Raw genomic sequence first — 21,313 nt, 5'->3', positions numbered from 1 at the left:
TGAAAGTGCAAGGGGCGAGGGCATCCCATGAAGACACAGAAGCAGTAAGGTCAGGGCTCCTGGGATGGTTTAAGGGAGAGGTCTGGCCGGGGGGCTTTATGATTAGGAGTAATTAGCCACTAGCCTAATATAAGGATTTCCACACTACAAAGTCTTGGATGGGGATGGGGGGCCACCTCTATTAAACAGACTGCTGTAGGGACACAGAGCTGGACCAGAGGAGCCCAGTTACAGAGGTGATTCTATTACCTTTTACCTTAGAAAGTAAAATGGAGACTAAAGATGATTACCTCAATTACATGGATATATCCTACTAGTCTAAAAGGATGGCCTGACTTCTTTCTGTCACTATGGTCATAGACTTCGGGCTTGAGTCAGGAGAAAGTTTAAATACAGGGATTGCGCTGGAGAGAGAGGAAAGAGAAGGGGAGAGCTGTTAGGAAGAAGGCACACCCCTCCTCCCTCCCCCCCACCCCACCCCAGGCAGGGGGCTGAGCAGGTGCTCTGGGGAACGTTTTCCCAGGCAACCGCGGCGGGTCCTCAGCAAGCTCGGCAAGCTCAGCAAGCGGACGATACCACGGAATAGTCTATTCCTGCAGGCAGCCCTAGGAAGCTGGTCACTCTCCGGCCAGCCGTGAGCTCTGTCCACGTGGAGAGGAAAGGAGTCGGGTGGGTCTTGAGGGCCTCTGGGTCCTCCAGTCAGGCCTTCGTCGATCCCTCCCCACCCACCCCCAGGTCGTTGACCGACTCTCCCTAATAACCACCGCTAGACGTCCCCCACCGAGGAGCCAGCCCCCCGCGCAGGAGCCTGCCCCCCTCGCAGCCGCCACAAAGACCCGGAGAAGTGGAATTTCACTTCGAAACTCCGTGCGGCGCGACGGGCAGCGCTGGGCATGCTCAGTAGGCGCGGCGCGTCTGGCTGCCGCTGGCGCTGCGCTGGCCCCGCGCGGAGGGCTCCGGGGCTGGCGCGGGAGTCTACCCCGCCTTCTCCGCCGCGGCTGCGGGCTTCCAGAAGGCCGCGCAGTAGCCGCCTCCGAGCGCCTCGCCCCTGCCCTGCTCCACCTCCCTCCCAGCCACCGCCTCCTCCTCCTCCTCCCCCTCCTCTCCCTCTCTTCGGGAGGCGAAGCTGGTGGGGGCTTCTGCGGGCGCCACAGACCGCTCTGCAAACCCAGCCAGGACCCAGAATGAAACCCGGAGACCAGAGGACCCTCGGCGGTGGCTCTTTCTAATCACACTTTGCCTCAAGTGGGGTCGTGGCGGAGTTCCTCCTCCACCGCTCAATGCAAGCACTATGCAGACAACAGTCGGCTTCCTTGCGCTGTGCCTGCTTCTTAATCTTCTCGCTGCAGGTAAGGGGTTGCGGGGCGTAGAGCTGGAGCTGTGGATGAGATGGGAAACTGCACATGCTTGACGACTCTAGGAAAAGCTCGCCTCGCCAAGAAAGCCGTAGAAAGCAGGACAGTACTGACAGGCAAGGGGCGAGGGAGTTGTGCACCTGTTGGAAGACTGAGGCTGAAAACTTCAGCTAAAATCAGCTCTTGATTTGTCCTTACCTGGTACGAATAATAGTGAACATTTTCAATATGAACACGGGTTTCCTTCCCCTTCTTTTCCCTTCCATCTAGACTCCCTGATCCTGTTTCTAGGCTATGCACTTGACAGCCAATTTTTTAGGAGACAGACAAGACATCCTGCTGGATGTAACCTTTTCTACTGCAGCGGCTTCATCCAAAAGGTCCCTGGGTTTAGCGAGAGCTCACAGAGATGCACTGGTTGCAACCTGAAGGACCACATCTCCGCCCAAAAGATCGAAATACATGGTTCACGTTAATGATGCCGCTCCAGGCTCCTTTGGCCCCTGCTCTTGTCACTCGAATTTTCTAAGCCAATAAGAGGAAGGAAAGGTTTAAAATAGGACCCCCTCTTCTATTTCAGCATCATGGTCAGCGTCCGAGGGCACCAAACAAAAACCCAATCACAGTTTTAAGGCTGACAACCCCAGGGTAGGCACTGTCCCTGGGACAGATTTGGTGAGGACTAGCCAAGAGTGACAGTGAGACTGTGCCCCAATATATATTTGATATCAGAAGCAATATTAGATTTCGAATGGGAGCAAACCTTAGGGAGTACCTGGGGAATTTTATATGCAATGTCACTACAGATCCTGCTTTTTGGATACATGCAGCCTCTGTGCAATGCGAGGACTTGCTGGACTGAATCCTTTATCATTTTTACACACACATGTACCAAAATAGAATATGGCAGAGATTTTAGGCACCCTACTGCGACAGCAGTTGTCCGTGCAGTAGCCCTGTAGCAAGCAAAGACTAGATATTTTACCGGAATTTGCTTGTCACCCAGTCACACATATTCATTCATTCCTTCAGCTAACATTTATTGAGCATGTATTATGTCCCAGGGGTAATGAATAAAAATAATGGCTGCAAAATTACAATTCTTGTGGTCTCTTTTAAAAAGGAGTGGGTGAGTTCCTTTCCTATGTGTATGAGAGTGAAATATGGTACTTTCTTATTTCTAGCCCATGCCATTTTAATGGATTCTGCCTCTTGAACAAGTCATGCACAGGAATATTAAGTCTATAATTAAGTATACATGTTAATTTTTATAATTATGATGTTTTATTGTGAAATCTTCAATAGTTCTTTGGCACCTTTTGAAAACTAGCAAATAGCTATGACTGGTCATTAAATTATTTGCAAACAGCTGAAATGCATCATTTTATTACCGTATACAGTTCTTTAAATGTTGAAACTTGGGATGAAAAAATACATATTGGGTTGAATTTTATTTACATTATTATGTTTAATGCTAACACTAAACATCCATTGCCAAAAAAATTTTTTTTAAAGCCTCAATTCTTACAAGTTTAGGAATGATTTAGCTGATCTATCAAAAATGTCAGTGTAGTTATTTTTTAAAAACTAATGTATAAGAAATTCTAAAGATTCCATTTAATATACCTTGAGTAATTATAGCTGAAAAGTTATAAATAAACTTAAAACTAAGCAGGTGGAAAACATTTCTAAATTTATTGTAGCTGAACATTTGGAATGAGGAAAATAGAGGACTTTTGTTCATCAAAGGAGAAACCTAGAAGTCTGTAGCCCTAGATTTTACCTGGAGCTCTGCCAAAGTGTGTATTACCAAAGACAAACCAATCCGTCTCTACTTTGACTTATTAATTTGAAAAAAATATTCATCCAATTTGAAATTAATAAGGCAATGCATTGATGGGCTATCATTTTCAGATTTCAATTGCAAGATACTATATGGAAATTAATTATATTCATATTTAATATCGTGCTTTTAATAGGTGTTTTTTCACAGCAGATTGCAAGCTTAATATTGTGGTTGTCTTGCCAGTTTCATTTTGAATGCATTTTAATTTTAAACAGCAATTTGTGGGTCACAAGCTGTCATCAGATTAAAATTCATCACAGTTATTTAATAACATTGTTAGGACTTTTCTTTGGAACTGAAACAAACACATACTTTTTGATCTAAGCTCCTGTAGATTTGGGTAATAAGAAAGTGAGTGCCTGGGAGGACAAAGATCAAGAAGTCATTGATTTTGCTACTTGTTGAATGTCTGAGTTTGTTTCTTTCCTCTCAGGTTAGAAGTGGACTTCATAAAGAAGTGAAATGAATTCTATCTTTGTAGTCCTCTTTACTAAAAAGCTAATTGATCCATTTGGGTTATGCTCAGGGTGCCAGCAACTACTTTACTTTGGTGGAACTGCTGACATGTTAGAACCCTTTAGGGATGGGAGAAATTGGATGACGGGACGTAAGTGCTCTTCTCAGTTATGCTAGGAACTGTTGCCTTCCCTATGACTGTTCCCCTAATGATAGGATAGCAAATTGTTTTCAACTTGAGTGCCATCTCCAATTATTTGGCTGTGATTGCCTGAGACACTGTGCAAAATAATAAACAAACAAGCAAGCAAGTAAATGAATAAATAAATAAATAAATAGTGACCAACCCTGACCAACGGGCTCGATAGGGAAAAGTACTGGGGTCTGTTTGTAATGTCTATGAGAACAAAAAGAGGAAGAGAGGTACAATATTGTGTAATTAACATCTCAAGGTAAAATAATCCTAATAAATTACTGAGCATAGAGCTGGTTCAATAACCTGGACTCAACTCTTTCCACGGCAGCTCATTTTCATAGATCTCCCTAACAAGGAAAGTTGTAGTTGTTGCCCATCCAACTGCTTACTATTCCAGTATGAAAACTAAGTTCCAGTAAATGGTAGACAGTATTTACTTTAAATAGTAAAGAGCCAGTTAACAGCCTAGTCAGGATGAAAGCCAGTGTTTTCAGACCTGTGACTGAATACTGTATGAAATCATATACTGGTTCTAATAGGAAAGACCACCATAGAGTTAGTGGTGTCAAATCCTTTTTACCTAGCTGTCCTCATTCTTTTTTTTTTTTTTTTAAGATTTATTTATTTGAGAGAGAAGGGGGAGGGGAGTGGGGCAGAGGGAGAAAGAGAGAGAGAGAATCTCCAGCAGACTCCCCACTGAGTGCAGAGCCCCATGCAGGGCTTAATCCCATGATCTCGGGGTCATGGGATCATGGGGTCATGGCTTGAGCCAGAACCATGAGTCGGGTGCTTAACCCACTGAGCCACCCATGTGCCCCTAGCTGTCCTCATTCTTCATTCCTTCTCTGAACCAATGTAATAGGTAAACTGCAGTTGAAAAGACTACTTCAGGAATATCCAAGAAGGTGTGCCCCAATAATATTGATGGCACCCCAAGATCCACAGATAACTTCTTTCCTTCAGTGTTTTTTCTCTTTCTTTACCCAAAGAACTATATTCTGTTTCAGGCGATGATATCTATTGGGTAGTATTTTAGTTGCAAACGAGTGAAGGTCTTGGAATATCTTAAAAATTCGCATGTAAAAGCTTTATTTTTTTCTGATGCATGTTTTGCTAAAACACACAGAACGTGATTTCAGTGCATTACTCTCTCCCTAAGCTCTGGAGAAGGTTTTTTCCAATTTTCACATTGTTCTTCCCATTGAGCATTCTGGATGGCACAAAGACTGCCTTTGATGTGTCTTCTGCAGATGCACCTTCTCTGTCAGAGAAGTGCATAGTCAAGTTTTCTAGTCTTTGAGAAAGAAAGATTCCTACGGTGAGCCCAAGAGGATCAGGGAAGTCATTTGCAGAAGCACCACCCTCAAACAAAAGGGTAGACTGATAGGTAGGAAAATAATGTTATTCTTGAAGATTCTAAGATGTCTTCTCTCAGTAAACTCCAGAATCCATTTTTCCTGTTCAGAATCACTCAACATAATCCTTACGCTAGCCCAGGTTCTACTGTATTCTCTTCCCCTATTATCTCTCTGATATCATCTCTCACTACTTTCTTCTTTTTTGTCTCTCTCCAACTGCTTTGGTCTCCTTGCTGTTCTAAAAAGATTCCAGGGACTTGCCCCCTTCATATGTTTTGCTTTTTTCTTTGCCTGAAACACTCTTTCCCCAGTATCTCCATGGCTTAATCCCTTAATTTTAGGCCTTTACTCAAATATTACTTTCTCAGGGAGGCCCTCACTGACTATCCTATTTAATATTTCATCTTTTCCCCCCCAAAAACATCAGTATCCCTTCCCTGCTTTACTTTTTTCCCAGAGGTTTTTCACCAACTTCCATATCATATATTTAACTTATTTGCTTTGTGTATTGTGGTTCCCCCATTCCCCATTGAAATGAAAGCTCCTTGAAGGCACAGATATTTGTCTGTTTTGTTTACTGCTGTATCTATTGCAGATCTTGCCCAGCCTAGCACCTGGGGCAATGCCGGGTATAAAAGCTACTAAAGATTTAAAAAGATATATTGAATAAATAGAAACAACACAGTGATATTTCTGGTCTCTCCCCTTTCGCATTTAATTTCTTCTTGGCACCCATGCAAGACACACTTAGTCAACTTAGCCACTTCTAGAATGGACTTCAACAGAGCTCATTTATCTAAAACTCAAGTTCCTCCTAGGAGCTCACATGCCCAGGGAATATACTGTCTCAAACAGACTTTTCTACCATTGTGAACTTAAGGACAACATGGGACGGGCTTGCAAGAGACCAGAACTACAGATCAACTCAGTGGCAAAGTCCTTCAAATTGATTGCCAGATGCTGTACAGCTCAAATGCCTTGCTGGTTCATTATATTTTCAGTTCTTAGTGAAATGCCTTGTATATACATGTAGGAATGGCGATAGTGATATAAAAGGATTCATACAGCTAATTTACAAGCAGGATTTAAAGCACTTGGACAAACCTATCTACTTCTTTGGCACGTAAGAGGCACACATATATGTATACTGAACATCACACACTCCTGTCACCTTGGATAGGACATGTTCTGTTGGAGATCATACCCTGAGTGTGCCTTGTAAAAATTCTGGAATGCATTGTCCACATTTGGCCTTCTCTTTTTTGTTTCTCATCTATTTCTCTACCAACTCCAGTCCTCATCCTATCATCCTACTTATGAGATGTTGAATCTAATTAAGATACCTTTTTCTTACCAGTGAATATTTACAGCATTTATCCAATTGATCTCTTTCTGAATTTTGAAAGTTCTCTTCACTGATTTCCATTGGATAACCTCTACTTCCTAGCTTCCTTCTTATCTCTCCAGCCATTCCTCAGTTTGTACTGTTAGGTCTTCTCTGAGTAGTATTTAAAGGTTAGTGCTTTCTAGAATTTATGTTCCCCCTTTTATTTCCCTCTCTGTACAATCTCCTTGGATGATTATATTCAGACCTCTATGTCAAAGATTCCTAAATCCATATTTTAGTCTCAGATATTTCTTCTGAGCCCCAGTCACATAGTTATAATTACCTAGGAGTCACTGGATATCCCACGAGCATCTTATATTTGTCTGTTAGTACTCAGCATTCCCATCACAATTGCTCTTATTTCTATATTTCCTATCATTGTGAATAACACCAAGATCCCCCACAATCACACAAGCCTGAAACTGTTAACTCATCCTGGACCCCTCCTTTGCTGCTTTCATACATAAGGTCACTAAGTCTTCTCCACTCTCCCTGTTCACATCACTGCCTTGGGGTAGATCCTTATTTCTCATATAGTATCTTACGTTATCCTCTTATCAAATCCATCCTTCATGAAAATGCCAGAGGTAAAACTCTAAAAAAAGCATACCTGATCATGTTCTTCCCTTGTGAAATTCTTTAATACAGCTATTTCCTTCTTTCTTAAAATAAAACCCAAACTCATTAGCAAGACAGAGTCTTCTACTCTCGGGTCTTTCCTAATTCCATTTCCTAGAACTGTACTTGTTGTCTCGTATGCCATCAATAAATGTTCAATGAATGAATAAATACATTCCAGATGTATTAGGCAAAATAAATTCTAATAAATTAAATTACACTGATGAAGAGATTACATCTCATCTTCATAACCGTAAAGAGTAGAATTGATTTTGCTACTGCTCTCAATCCAATTTACATGTATTGGTTACAAAGAAATGAAAATGGGACAGAAAAGCTTTCATTGAAACATAGTCTCTAGGATAAGTTTGTGCACCATGGGCATGACGATAGTTGTAGTGCAGTTGTGTATCGAACTCCACCTAGTTAGACATTGCTGTATGAGTTTCTAGTACTAGATGGATGGGAATAACATGAATGTCTTTATTTTTTTTTTTTAAAGATTTTATTTGTTATTATTTATTTGACAGAGTGAGACACAGTGAGAGAGGGAACACAAGCAGCGGGAGTGGGAGAGGGAGAAGCAGGCTTCCCGCGGAGCAGGGAGCCCGATGCGGGGCTCGATCCCAGGACCCTGGGATCATGACCTGAGCTGAAGGCAGTCGCTCAACCAACTGAGCCACCCAGGCACCCCATGAATGTCTTTATTTTAGATAGGATACATAGCATGATAGTTGTGCACTAAGGAATAGACCCAGAACTCGGCCCTCTAATTACTGATTGGTCATCATCTCTGTCGGAATGACAAATGTGAGCCACTCACCCATTCAGAATCAGGTGGGAGTGTGAATAAGTGCGTTCAATATATGAAGACCCCCAATAATCCAGTCCTCCTTCCCTCCCCCAAACAAAAAACAAACCATCACAGCAAATTTGGGAGTATTTGGATGGTTATGTACATTTTCTTTCTCTCTTTTTATATGTAGACCAAGTGTTTATAGAACCATAAAGTTTTGGGATACCACACATTTTTTTTTTTTTTCTGATGGAAAAACACTACACCTAAAGGGAGACATGCTCACATCTGAAGAATGGAGACTAGTTTATGAATTATAAAAAGTCACTTTTTATGAGATGATGGGATCACACATCAAAACCCATTTACTACCATTAGTACTAATGATTACATGACTGTCATATTTTATGGTAAGTTTATTGTTAAATCTTTTAAAAGCTGTTTACCAAGTCAAATTCAAAAGGTAGAAAAAGCCATTTTTCCCTTTAAAAAGGGATTTTGAAAGATCCTACTTGGCCCATAAGTGCATTCTTCATTTTCAGAGCACTTACAAATGCTGACACACTCAGAGTTACACTGTTATTTCCCAGCATAAAGGATTTTAATAGCTTTGAAAAAATATTTAATGGTAAATTATTATTTTAAGATCCAATTTCCTAATTCCTTTTCCACAAATAACATCACCATAAAGTGTCTGTTATTGCGATGATATTTGCCACAGAATGACAATTAGTAAATTTGTATTGTGAACATTATTAGCACTTTCCATTTAAATAATTTTTTACTTGTAAGGCTATTGAGACTTTCCTCATAATCAAATCTTCATTTGATTTCAATTTATTAAGATGCTGGTGTCCATTAAAATTGCAGCCACCTGGACCAAAAACAAAGCAAGAATAATTGTTTACATGATGCAGCAATCTAGATCAATATGTTTAATTGCACTGAAGTAAATGCCGAGTTCAGTGAGGACATGAATTATTTTTTTCCTAGTTCAGACCTGAAGCAGTGTCCATGTCCTGACTTAAATGTGCAGAATGGATTAAGGCAGCCCTAAGCTACTGCTCCTTGGAAAAGAGCACAAAATGAACACAGAGTAAGAGTGTCCACCGGCCCCTGGAGCAGCAGGTACGGAGCAAGACTCTGCTGCTCTTTCACTATAGTAACCCCCCAACTCCTGATGGACCCTGGAGGGGAAATCAAACACTACGAGTAACTCCGATCACTGGGTTACTGGGAAGGATGCTCAAAACAAAGAGTGCCGAACACAATATGGTGAGTTAGTTTGAAAGGCCATCAATCCATTAACGTGAAGGTGTGGTTTTAAGTTACAAGCAATTTACTTTCTTTGCCTTGTTGATTCAAGACAGTATTTTTATTCTCCCTGGAAGAAAATGAAATAGCTTAAGGAAAGAAGTTAAGAGAAAATTGAAATAAAGGGGAAAATGCCATATTTTTAGATAATCTTTAGCAGAATACCATAGTAGTTAAGAGCATGGATATTGTGATCGGGCTTCAATCCACACACGATCACCTTCCAGCTCTGTAACTTAGGGCAAGCTACTTAATCTTTCTAAGCCTTAATTTTCTCTTTTTATTTTTATTATTTTATTTTTTAAAAATTTCTTCTTTTTTAAAATGGAGGTTATATACTATACAACTGTAGAGTTGTTGTGTATTAAACAAGACAATGTATGTAAATAGCACTCTTAGTAAGTGCCATGTAAGTGCTAGGTATTATTTGATTGGGGTAGGAGAGGATGGGTGACAAATGGTTAACTGGTATCTGGGAGCACTTTCTACTCCGGATAAGAATAGCTGTTAATTGCGTGGTCCTTCGCCAGAAGATGTTCATTTTTCAAAGAAGTATGACAGAGCAGTGCCTTAGACCAGTGATACTAATTTCAAATGATGAAGGAAAGGACTAAGAATGGAATGGAAGTGTTGACTTATGCACCTACCAAGTGCCCTCCAAATCCCTAAATGCAGGCAGAGGAGACCAGGGCCGGGATCTCTTCAAGTGGCCACTGGGGACCTCCTTCATCACCCTCCTCCTGCCCCAATATCCAGGCATTTACATCTCTGGAATATCATTACTATGGCAATATTTTAAGTTTTGTATTTTCTAAAGTTCATTTTGCTATGTTTTAACATAATTCTTAATCTGTGAGAATTATTCTTGAAACACTTATTTTTTTCTTTGTCTTGCTATTGGATCCCAGTTTTCAAGTCATCTGGAGAGCTCTACTATAAAAATGATGGAAATGGGGCACCTGGGTGACTCAGTCGCTTAAGCATCGACTCTTGGTTTCGGCTCAGGTCATGATCTCAGGGTTGCAAGATGGAGCCCTTTGGGCTCCTTGCTCAGCAGGAAGTCTGCTTGAGATTCTCTCTTCCTCTGCCTCTGCCCCTCCCCCCCCACTCAGGAGCACACTCTCTCTAAAACAAATAAATAAAATCTTTTTTAAAAATGATGGGAATAGTTTATAATCTCTATATTTATAAATAATAATATTTTAGCTGTTTGCATAACAATAACTGAAGTATAAAAGATTTTACAAATGCACTGCTTCATTACTCACCCACTGCATGTGGAACTCAATTCCCATGATTTCTGCAAAGGGTGGTATTTCTCAGCCACATGATCATTTTTCTCTACTTCTGCATTTCCCCAGAGGGCATATCTTGATGAAGTTCTTCTCTTAAAGACTGTGTAGAATTTAAGAGATAGTAGTACTCACACCTGTCGACCTCTCCTGCAAACAATCTTCAACTCAGTTCTTCAGGAACTGGGGGGCATCTGACTGCATCTGTCTGAATCGACATAAATCTCACTTCCTCAGGCAGAGTCTGAGTCCATTGGTCTCAACCCCATTCCTTCTGTATGACTTACGCTAGTCACATTGTCCCAAAGGCTACTGTCCTAATTGTAGGATGTTCCACTCTGTAACATATATTTATCAATGAAAAATAACTCTATTAAAAATGGGCAGAAATCAAGAAACATGGAACTCACTCATTGTAATTTTGCCACCAGCACATGGCACCCAGTGGATTTTTCCTGAAATGACAGTCACTTCTGTGACTCCCGAATAGAGTTTGCCATTGCACAGCTTAACATTGGGTGGATAAGGTAAATAGGAAGAAGTAAGTAGTTACAGTGGGTTGGAAGTGGGAGTAGGAACTACATTTCCAAATGGAATATTTGAAGAAATGTGAAGGAGTGTTTATATCAAAGAATATGCAGAAAAAGTTTACAAGATGCCTTAATTAAAATCATTCCTTATTCTTGTACAGTTCAGATCCTCTCCTACATAGAGAAGAATAGAGCCAGCTCTATGAAAATAGACTAATTACTTTCGTATTTAAAAAAAAATTTTTATTATAGATATACTAGACACATCACTGGCCAAACATGTGAAACATTTAAATAGTCTTAGAGAATGACACAGCACCTCCTCATGGGATTATGTTTTCACATCCTAGAAACCAGTGCACAGAATAGATTTTAGGAAAACCATTCCTGGAAGGAGGTGTTCCTTCAATGACAAGCTCGTCCAAGTCTTCTGGGGGTGGAGGGCCATAATGGTTTACAATTTTTATAAATTCAATCATTATCTTGTAGAAACTCTCATTTCTCTCTCTTTTTTTTTTTACTCTATGATATAATTGCTCATTTGAAGATGAACCTTTTTTTGGTCAAATTGGTTGTTTGTTGTCAGGATACAAGACAAAACAAATGTGTGTACCTAAAAATATATACATACATACATATATGTATATTGTTAGAATGTAACTAAGACATACAAACTGAATTTTATAAAACTGGCGTTATAGATAGAGCCATAATGGACTCTTTCTAACACTGGTGTAATTTTCTATTAAAAGACTGGTAGGATTGATCATATGTTCTAAATGGGAGGTTATCCTAACAGACCTCGGTCGTCTCATGTTGGGAAGACTGCGGTATTCATTGGGAAGATTCAGGGTGGTTACTGTGGGTCCTTATAGCTGGAGATGAGTATTATGGTGACGTATTGTGTTAACCATTACCAGTGGAATTACAGAACAACTACAAGAGTAGTTTTAATATTTTAATATTGGCCTCCTTACATCCAAGGATATTGTTTCTGGAAATCCCTGCCCCTGTAAGTTCCCAAAGGGTCTTTTATTGTACTTGGTCTATTGATCTAATTGATTAGACCCAGAGAGAAGTAGTTGTCAGTCATAGTACACATTGGACATTTGGAAAGAACAGTGGTGAGAGCTGAATGACACCCTTAATGTCTGGAAACAAAACTTGAACAAAGTGAAAAACAGCCTTTTGAGTCTTTCTGATACATGAATGTTTATGCTATCTATGTAATTTCGTTCTTTTTTGGAAAAATTCTAAACCATAATAAAACATTATAAACTGGAACTTGCCTATAGTCTGGACATTTATTGTCTTAAAGTTAAAAGGAAGGTAAAAAAAAATCACAAATTTCAGAGGATACAAAGTAATAAATTATAAAGGGTCACTATCTCCCTCTCGTATAACATGTAAGTTGTGCTCTGTAAGGAAGGGTTTTGAAGATGCAACAAGAGCTTTGATGAAAGGATATATGGAGGAAAGCAAATTTAATTAAAGGGAACTGGATGCTAATAGCAATCTTAGCTGTCTTACATGAAGCAAAAACATAACATCATTTCATTATATCAGAAGAAACTGGAAAAGTGAGTATAACTATAAAGCTTTAGGTGTAACTTTTTAAATTTTACTTATGGAAAATAAGTGTACTTGTTTATTGTGCTTAGGGAAAAATGTATCTCTCTAGAAAAAACCAGCATCATGCAAACTCTAATTGAATTGGAGCTTCTCTTTTCTTGAAGCACAGCGCCTTGTAATCTAGTTGTAGACCTACAAGAACCACTTTCATTCTCTGATGAGAAACTGAGGCTCAGCTCTGAGGAGACTTGCTCAAGTTCATATAGATGGTGATGGTGGGGGGCGTCTTGCACTAGAATCTAGGTCCCTTACCTCCCAGTCCACTGCTTTTTAAAAAAGTATGTTTCTTTCCTTCCTGACTACTATTAATAGGCATCTGCGATATAAGCCATCACTAGTACTCCTATGTATTTTTAACTTTTTCTGAGAGGCATTTACAAATCAAAGGAGAGCCTTATCATTTCTCTTGTAGAAATTCCCGAGGGACTTCCCTGATGTTATCCATTTATATCCACTTTCTAGAGAAGAAAGTGTTGGCAGTGCTTTAAAAACAGTGATTATCCTTTCACAAAATGATCAGAGAACAAAGTTGCCTTTTTTTGATTGGTCACTTTTTCAGGTTTGTTTAGAGAACATTGCTTCATCCTTTTTTTCCTTTCACAAGTTACTGACACTGATTTAAACATTTGCTATACAAAGATTTATCCTGAGAGGGTGTGGGCAAGGCCATTCTACCCTATGCATCTAAGAATTACCAACATTGAATCTGAAATATTGAATCACAACATACTCTAACTTAACATTGTAATTTCATCCATTTCTCTCTGTTAAAGATCTCTTCAGAGATTACAAGGCCTGTCCAAAATGAAATTTAAATCATGGAATTTTAAGACCATCAAAACTGGCTATTCGCATGTAAGTGTTGCTTCTATGGTCAAAGTACTTACATTTTAAATGCAGATGAGTATCTTTGACAAGCTGTTTACTAAACACCCTATCCCTTCTGGGCTGAAACAGACTGAGTTCTCAGTGAAGATGAGGAATCCTCCTACACATTAATCAACTTTATCTCTCGGTTCTTTGTTTTTTTATTTTTTTATTCTTATGTTAATCCCCATACATTACATCATTAGTTTTTATCTCTCAGTTCTTTACAACTGTTTCAGTCTTTCTCCATTTTCCTGAAGCTTACTATCTTTCCTCCCTTGTCCTCCTCTTATGAGATGACTTCACTTCTACATGGAGAATATAGAAACCATCAGAAGATAACTTGCTCAACCTCTACCACCAGATCCCTTAACATCCCAGATTTTCCCACCTTTCCCCCTCCCTCCTGTTGTAACAGAAGAAATACCTCTCTCCAACCCCAGGTTCACCCCACTGCCTGTTCAATGAATCCCAACTCCTCCAGTCTTGTGGGAGAGCTCATGAATATTATGATGTCACCTGCTTTCCCGTACATTTTCAACCACTCCTCAGCTGGCTCTTCCTTTTAAGCAAGAAAAGTGCTCACATCTCTCCTATCTTGAAAAAAACCAAATCCCTCAACCATACTCTCCCTTCCTGATAACACACTGTCATTCTCTTATCACACCTAAATTTGTTTGAAGAGTTGTCCACATTGTTGTTTCCACTTTATCTCCCACTTTGCTTTCCAATTAAATCTAGCTTTCTCCCACATACACACTGGAATTACCTTCTATAAATTTATCAGTCATTTTTTAACTATATAGATTGGCAGTTAGAGAAAAGATGCTTTGATACAGTTTTGAGTTAAAAAGTAGCTTGCAAAACATAGTGTAATCTGTTGGCTTCTTTGAGTGTATAGTTCTATGAATTTTAATACATGTGTAGATTCATGTAATTACTACCACAATACCTAAAAGGTCATTCAGCCCCTGAAACTCCTTCATGCTATGTCCCCCACCCCCGCCCCCTAAGTACTGATAACCATTGATTTGTCTTCCATCACTATAGTTTGTATCTTTTCAAGAATGTCATCTAATGGAATCATACAGTATGTGTTGTTTTGTGATTGTCTTCTTTCACTCAGCTAATGCCCTTGAGATTCATCCAAGTTGTATTGATCCATAGTTCATTATTTTTTATTGATGAGTAATATTCCAATGTATAGATGTATCAAAGTTGACCCACTCACGCACTGAAGGACAGTTGAGTTGTTTCCATTTGGGGCCAGTTATGTCTAGAGCTGGCACAAAAATTTGCTTGCAGATTTTTGTGTGAATATAAGTTTTTATTTCTCTAGGGTAAGTATGTAGAAGTGGGATTGTTGGTAAATGTATATTTAATTTTATAAGAAAGTGCGAAACTATTTTCCATAGGGCCTTTGCCATTTTGCATTCCCTCCAACAAGGTATGAGACTTCTAGTTCCTACAGAGACTCTCCAGTACTGAGAATTGTTGGTATTTTTCATTTTAGCAATTCTAAGAGGTGTGTGGTGGTATCCTATCACAGTTTTAATATAGATTTTTCTATTGGCTAATAGGATTGAGCAGATTTTCATGTACCTATTTGTCATTTATGTATTCTCTTTGACAAAGTGTTCAACTTTAGCCCATTTTTAAATTGGTTTATTTTCTTACTGTTGAGTTTTGAGAATTCTGTATGTTTTCTGATTACGTATCTTTGCTGGATATGTGATTTACAATTATTTTCTCCCACTCTGTAGCTTGCCTTTTCATTCTCTTTACAGTTGTCTTTTACAGAGCAAAATGTTTAAAATTTTGATCCAGGCCAGTTTATCAATTTTTTTTTTCATTTATGGATTATGATTTTGGTGTCCTATCCAAGAACTCTTTGCTTAACCCTAAGGTAATGAAGATTTTTCTCCTATCTTCAAAAAGTTTTAAAGTTGTGTTACAGGATTTTTTTCCATTGGTGCCCGTGGTTCTGGGTCATGCCTCTTGGAAGAATGAAGAGGTAGACCAGATAGAGTGGTGGGCAGCAAAGCAAGATTTCTTGAGCAACAGCAAAGTGATAGTACAAAGCTACTGAGGAGGGAGGGGACCTGAGAGGGTTGCCACCAGAGTTTCTAAGTCTAGGGGATTTACGGGCTGTTTTAATCTGATTAAACATCCCTGAGCATAACTATGTCTATTTAAAAATTCTGTTGGGATTTTTATTTTAATTGGGGATAATTGACATCTTCATTATGTAGTCTTAAATTCATGAACAGGGTATGTCATTCTATTTAATTAGGTCTTCTTTGATTTGTTTTTCAGGATTTCATAATTTCGAGTATACATATCCTATACAAAATCTGTTAGATTTACACCTAAGTATTTTATTTTTTAGAATGGTTATAAATTTTTGTAAAATTTCAGTTTTCTATTGAACATTGCTAGTTTATAGAAATGCCATTGGCTTTTGCAGATTGACTTTGTATTCTACAACCTTACTAAATTCACCTGTGAATTCTAGGAAGATTTTGGTGGATTCTTTGGGATTTTCTACACAGATGATCATGCCATATGCAACTAGAACAGTTTTATTTCTTCTTTTCCAGTATGTATGCATTTCACTTCTTCTCTTTGTCTTATTGCACTGACTAGGACTTTTTAATACAATGGCGTATAGAAGTGGTAAGATGTCATAGTTGCTTTGTCCTCTATCTTAGGATGGGAAGCAAGCATTCGGTCTTTCACTATTAAGCATAATGTTAGCTGCGGGTATTAGTGTAGGTGCCTTTTTATTTATTTTTATTTTTAAAAAATTTTATGAATACACTTTATTTTATTAAACTTTTTTTTTTTTTTAAGTAATCTCTGCACCCAATGTGGAGCTCAAATTCACAACCCTGAGATCAAGAGCCACATGCTCTACTGACTAAGCCAGCCCGGCGCCCCATTATAGATGCCTTTTTAAAGGAAATTCTCTTCTATTTCTAGTCTGCCTAGCTTTTTTAAAACTATGAATAGATACGAATTTTGTCAAATGCTTTTTCTGCATCAGTTCATATAATGTTTTTCTTCTTTAGACTGTCAACATGGTAGATTATGTTGATTGCTTTTCAAATATTGAAGAGGCCTTCCATTCCCAGGATAATCCCCATTTGGTTATGGTATATTACTCATTGTATTATTTTTGCATTCAATTTGCTAATATTTTGTTGAGGATTTTTGCATCTGTGTTCATGCGCAATATTGGTCTATGGTTTTCTTTTTAGTACTGTCTTTCTCTGGCTTTGTTATCAGTATAATTTTGGCCTCATAAAATGATTTGTGAAGTGTCCCTTTTCTATTTTCTGGGAGAGGTCTTGTGAAGTTGATGTTATATTTTTCTTTAGATGTCTGGTAGAACTTGCCAGTAAAACTATTTGATCCTGAAGATCTTTTTTTCAAAAAAAAATTTAAGTAGGCATTTAATTTCTTTTATAATGTTAGGACAGTTTGAGATCTGTATTTCGTCTTGGGTGTGAGTTACATTAGTTTGTGGTTTTTGAGGAATTGGTCATTTCATCTAAGTTGTTGAATTTATATGCAAAGGATGATTCATAGTATTTCCTTATTATCCTTTTCATGTCTGCAGGGTCTGTAGTGATAGCCTTCCTTTTATCTGATATTAATAATTTGTGTTTTCTCTATTTCTTTGTGAGTCTTGCTAGAGTTTAATCAATTTTACTGTTCTCAGAGAATCAGCTTTTGTTTCATTGATTTTTCTCTATTTTCCTATTTTCTTTTTTAATTAATTTATTTATTTTCTTTTAAAGATTTTATTTATTTGACAGAGAGTGAGAGAGGGAACACAAGCAGGGGGAGGGGTAGAGGGAGAAACAGGCTTCCGGCTGAGCAGGGAGCCTGATGCGGGCTCCATCCCAGGACCCTGGGATCATGACCTGAGCCGAAGGCAGACACTTAACGACTGAGCCACCCGTATTTTCCTGTTTTCAACGTAATAATTTCTGCTTTTAAATTTTTAATTTCATTCTGCATGTTTAGCGTTTATTTTGCTCTGTTTTTGTTTTGTTTTGTTTTTAGTTTCTTAAAGTGGAAGCTTAGATTATTGATTCGAGATCTTTCTTCTTTTCTATTAAAGACATTTAATGCTGTAAATTTTCCTCTAAACAGTGCTGCTTCAATTGCATCCCACAAATTATGATGTTATATTTTCATTTCAGTTAAGTTCAAAACATGTTCTAATTTAGTTAATTATTTTTTGACCCAAGGATATTTAGAAGTATGCTGTTTAATTTCCAAGTGCTTGGAAATATTCTTGTTTTCTATTATTGATTCCTAGTTTAATTTTATTATGGCCAGAGAATATATTTTGTATAATTTCAGTTTTTTTAGATGTCTAAGTTTGTTTTATGACCCAGGATATGGTCTATTTTGGCGAATGTCCCATGTGCACTGGAAAGGAATGTGTATTCTGTGTTCTTGGTTGGAGCATTCTATAAATACTGTTAAGTTCAGTTAGTTGGTGATGTTGTTCTGTTCCTTTATAACCTTGCCATTGCTGATTTTCTGTCTACTAGTTCTATTATTGAGAGAGGAATGATAAAATCTCCAACTATAATTGTGGGTTTGCCTACTTCTCCTTTCACTTTGGTCAGTTTTTGCTTCATGCATTTTTATGCTTTTTTGGGGGGGGGTGTATACACACTTAGGATTATTATATATTCTTATATATATTACATCATTATGTACATTACATTATTATGTGATGTGTCTCTTTGTCCTTGGTAATTTTCTTTGCTCTGAAGTCTGTGTTGTCTGATAGTGGCTTTCTTTTGACTAGTGTTTGCATGATACGTATTTTTTCCATCCTTTCACATTAAACCTATCTGTATCATTATAGTTGAAGTGAACTTCTTGTATTTCTATAACTGCATCTGAGTCCAGGGTCAAGTGGGGGGACGATGGAGAGAGGAAAAAGCTGTGACAGTTGGTTCCACTCTCTTAGAATGGTAGCTTCCCCGAGAGGAAGAAAGGCTCCCCTCTTGCGGAGTTTTGAGTCCTGTAAGCTCTCATTCATGGCCAAGGCCACTGCCGCCATGACATTGCTTGGGGTGGGGCATGGCAAATGGAGAAAAGAGAGAGTTAAAATGGGGAAAGATCCCTGCAGCCTCTTTTAGCATTTTGAGTTCCGTTTTTCAGAACTAGTGTTTTAGAGTGTTTTTCCTGAAGCTGTCTTTGTCTGCACCCTGGCATCCACTACGGTTGACTAGAGAATACCGGGGGAGATAGGGGAGATGGTAAACTCCCTGCTGATGCTGTGGAACTTTGAAGTCCCCCTGCTACTATTTATTTTCCAGAGTCCTCAAATAGCTGTCTCATGCATTTTGTCCCAGGTTTTATTCAGTGTAAACAACAAGGCAGGCTGTGTTTGCCCCATTTTACCCAGACTCTGAATCTTCCATACCCTTTCAAATCCTTTAAAATTATTTTATTTTTGCTCAAGGACTCAACAGGGGAAGATGGTTAGCTTAGTGCTTCTAGAATGCTATCCTCAAGCCTTTTCCATGTTGAATCTGGTCTTCTGAATATCCAGGCTCAGATGTCCACTGATGAATTTTAAGTAAGTAAACCCTATGCAAATGTTCAGGGTTGTCTTGTTTGAATTCTCAGACTCTCTGACACTGGGTACTGCCCCGCACAGACTCCTTGTTGCACTCTTCCCATGCCTTCCATACTTCCACAATCTCCAGCTGCTCCTTCAGTATGGGCTTCTCCGGGTCTAGGTTGCAGACTTCTGGTTCTTCTTCACCCACAACTCTTTCTAGGTGGTCTCATCCCTCAGTTTTCCATCAGCTTGCTTATGGTTTTTAAGCACTTATCTCTAGTCCAAAGCTTCCTCTTGAGTTCATTTACATATAATTGCTCTCTAGATATTTCTGCTTCCATATATTGTAGGCACCACAAACTCACATTTCTCTATCTCAATAAAGGCACCCCCATATAGTCAGTCACCCACTAGAAACAAAATTACCCTTGAAACCCCATTGTTGGTTCCCTCCCAGAACATTAACTCAATCACTGAATTAATACTTCTCCTCCTCCTCTCCCCCACCCCCCTCCCTCTTTTTGTCAATTCCAGTGTCTTTTTTTTTTTTTTTTTCCAATGCACAAAGGTGCTTTTATTAAAGCACAGGGACACGACCCTGGGGCAGAAAGAGCTGCACTGCAATTGTGAGGAGCAATTGATTATATACTTTTAAGTTGGGGGGGTGGTATAGAGATAAAGGAAGTCTCTAAAGGGATTTTCCTAAGGCTGTTGTCAAGCTAAGATTGCTTTAGATTGCTTTTTGCCTCTAGCAAAGCATTAACATTAAGGTAGCCCTGAGTTCCTTGAGGAGTGTTATACTCTGAATGTCTCAGATATTTATCAATGGTCTGCAAATTTTTATCTACATTTTTTTTTTTTGCTTTTGTTCTCCTTCTCATCTCCACCCCGCCCCCTCCTGCCCAACAGTTTCGACCCTTAAATCTTTAAGGTTGCTGAGAGTGGAAGGTCTTATCTTCTGTAATATCTTCCTGCTGAATAGAGATACAGAGATGTCCCTGCCTATGAGTCAACATTGGTCAGTTGGGGAATTTATATATAGGAGTTATGAAAGGCAGAGGCAGCTGAATCCAAGGTAGACAACATATATGAATCTCCTGGAGTAGGAAGGTTCATCTGTCGACTAGATTCACCTCGGCTCCATCCCTCTCCTGCCACCTAGTCTGGGCCATTCTCCTGTCATCTAAAATATTTTACCTGGTACCTTTGCACTTACTCTCACTTCCTTCCAATCTGTTTTCTTGTCTAGCTAGGGAATCTTTCAGAAATAGACATTTTATCTTGTCATTTCCCTCCTTAAATTTTGTAAAATGTTCGATTTCTCTAATGCTTCATTTCTTGAGTAAAGGTATTCAATGACTTAGTACCTGTCAGCCTCTCTGTATTAGTTTACTGTTATTGTATAACAAATGACCCTAGAATGTAATAGATTAAAACAGTACACATTTACTGTTTCTCAGTTTCCATGAGTCAGAAATCTGGGCACAGCTAACTGGGACCTCTACTTCAAGGTTTCTCATAACCCTTCCATTAGAGTGTTGGCCTGGGCTGGGCTCTTAAAGGAAGGCTCATCTGAGGAGGGATTTGCTTCCAAGATCATTTACATGAATGTTGGCAGGAATCAGTGACCCTGAGGGCCTTAGTTCTCTCCTGGCTTTTGGCTAGAAGCCTCCGCCTTGACATGGACTTCTCCAGCAAGGCAACTTCCTTCATCAAAGTCAGCGGGAGAGGGTCTCCTAACAACACAGAAGTCACCTCTTTTTTACCTAATCAAGGACGTAACAGCCCATCACCTTTGCCATTATCTGTTGGTTAAAAGTCGCGAGTGAGATCCAGCTCACTCTCAATGGGAGGGGGTTATACAAGGATGTGAATGCTGGTAGGTGTTGATCACAGAGTGATCTGTAAAGTCCGTCTACCATAATCTCTCACCTTCTTTTTCACATCTCCTCTCTTAATCTCTCTGTGCGCTTTCTGTATTGTTACCTAAACTTTTCCAATTTACTGAATCTCTGTTCAGTGGGGTCTAGTCTACTATATAACCTATACATTGAGTTTTGTCAATTATTA

General features: G+C 39.1%; 1 protein-coding gene across 1 annotated transcript in view; it reads left to right on the top strand.

The window, feature by feature from the left end:
• The first annotated feature begins 973 nt into the window (after positions 1–973).
• Positions 974–21,313, top strand: part of PTPRR (protein tyrosine phosphatase receptor type R) — a 232,924-nt gene continuing 212,584 nt past the window's right edge. Inside the window, exon 1 of the mRNA XM_006732343.2 lies at positions 974–1,349. Within this exon, the coding sequence (XP_006732406.1) occupies positions 1,292–1,349 (58 nt within the window). The 5' untranslated portion in view covers positions 974–1,291. The remainder of the gene's footprint in view (positions 1,350–21,313) is intronic.

The sequence above is a fragment of the Leptonychotes weddellii genome, chromosome 5 (genome assembly GCF_054177405.1).
Source record: "Leptonychotes weddellii isolate Sample4059 chromosome 5, ASM5417740v2, whole genome shotgun sequence".
Lineage (NCBI taxonomy): Eukaryota > Metazoa > Chordata > Mammalia > Carnivora > Phocidae > Leptonychotes > Leptonychotes weddellii.
This window is presented reverse-complemented; position numbering and strand designations above follow the sequence as displayed.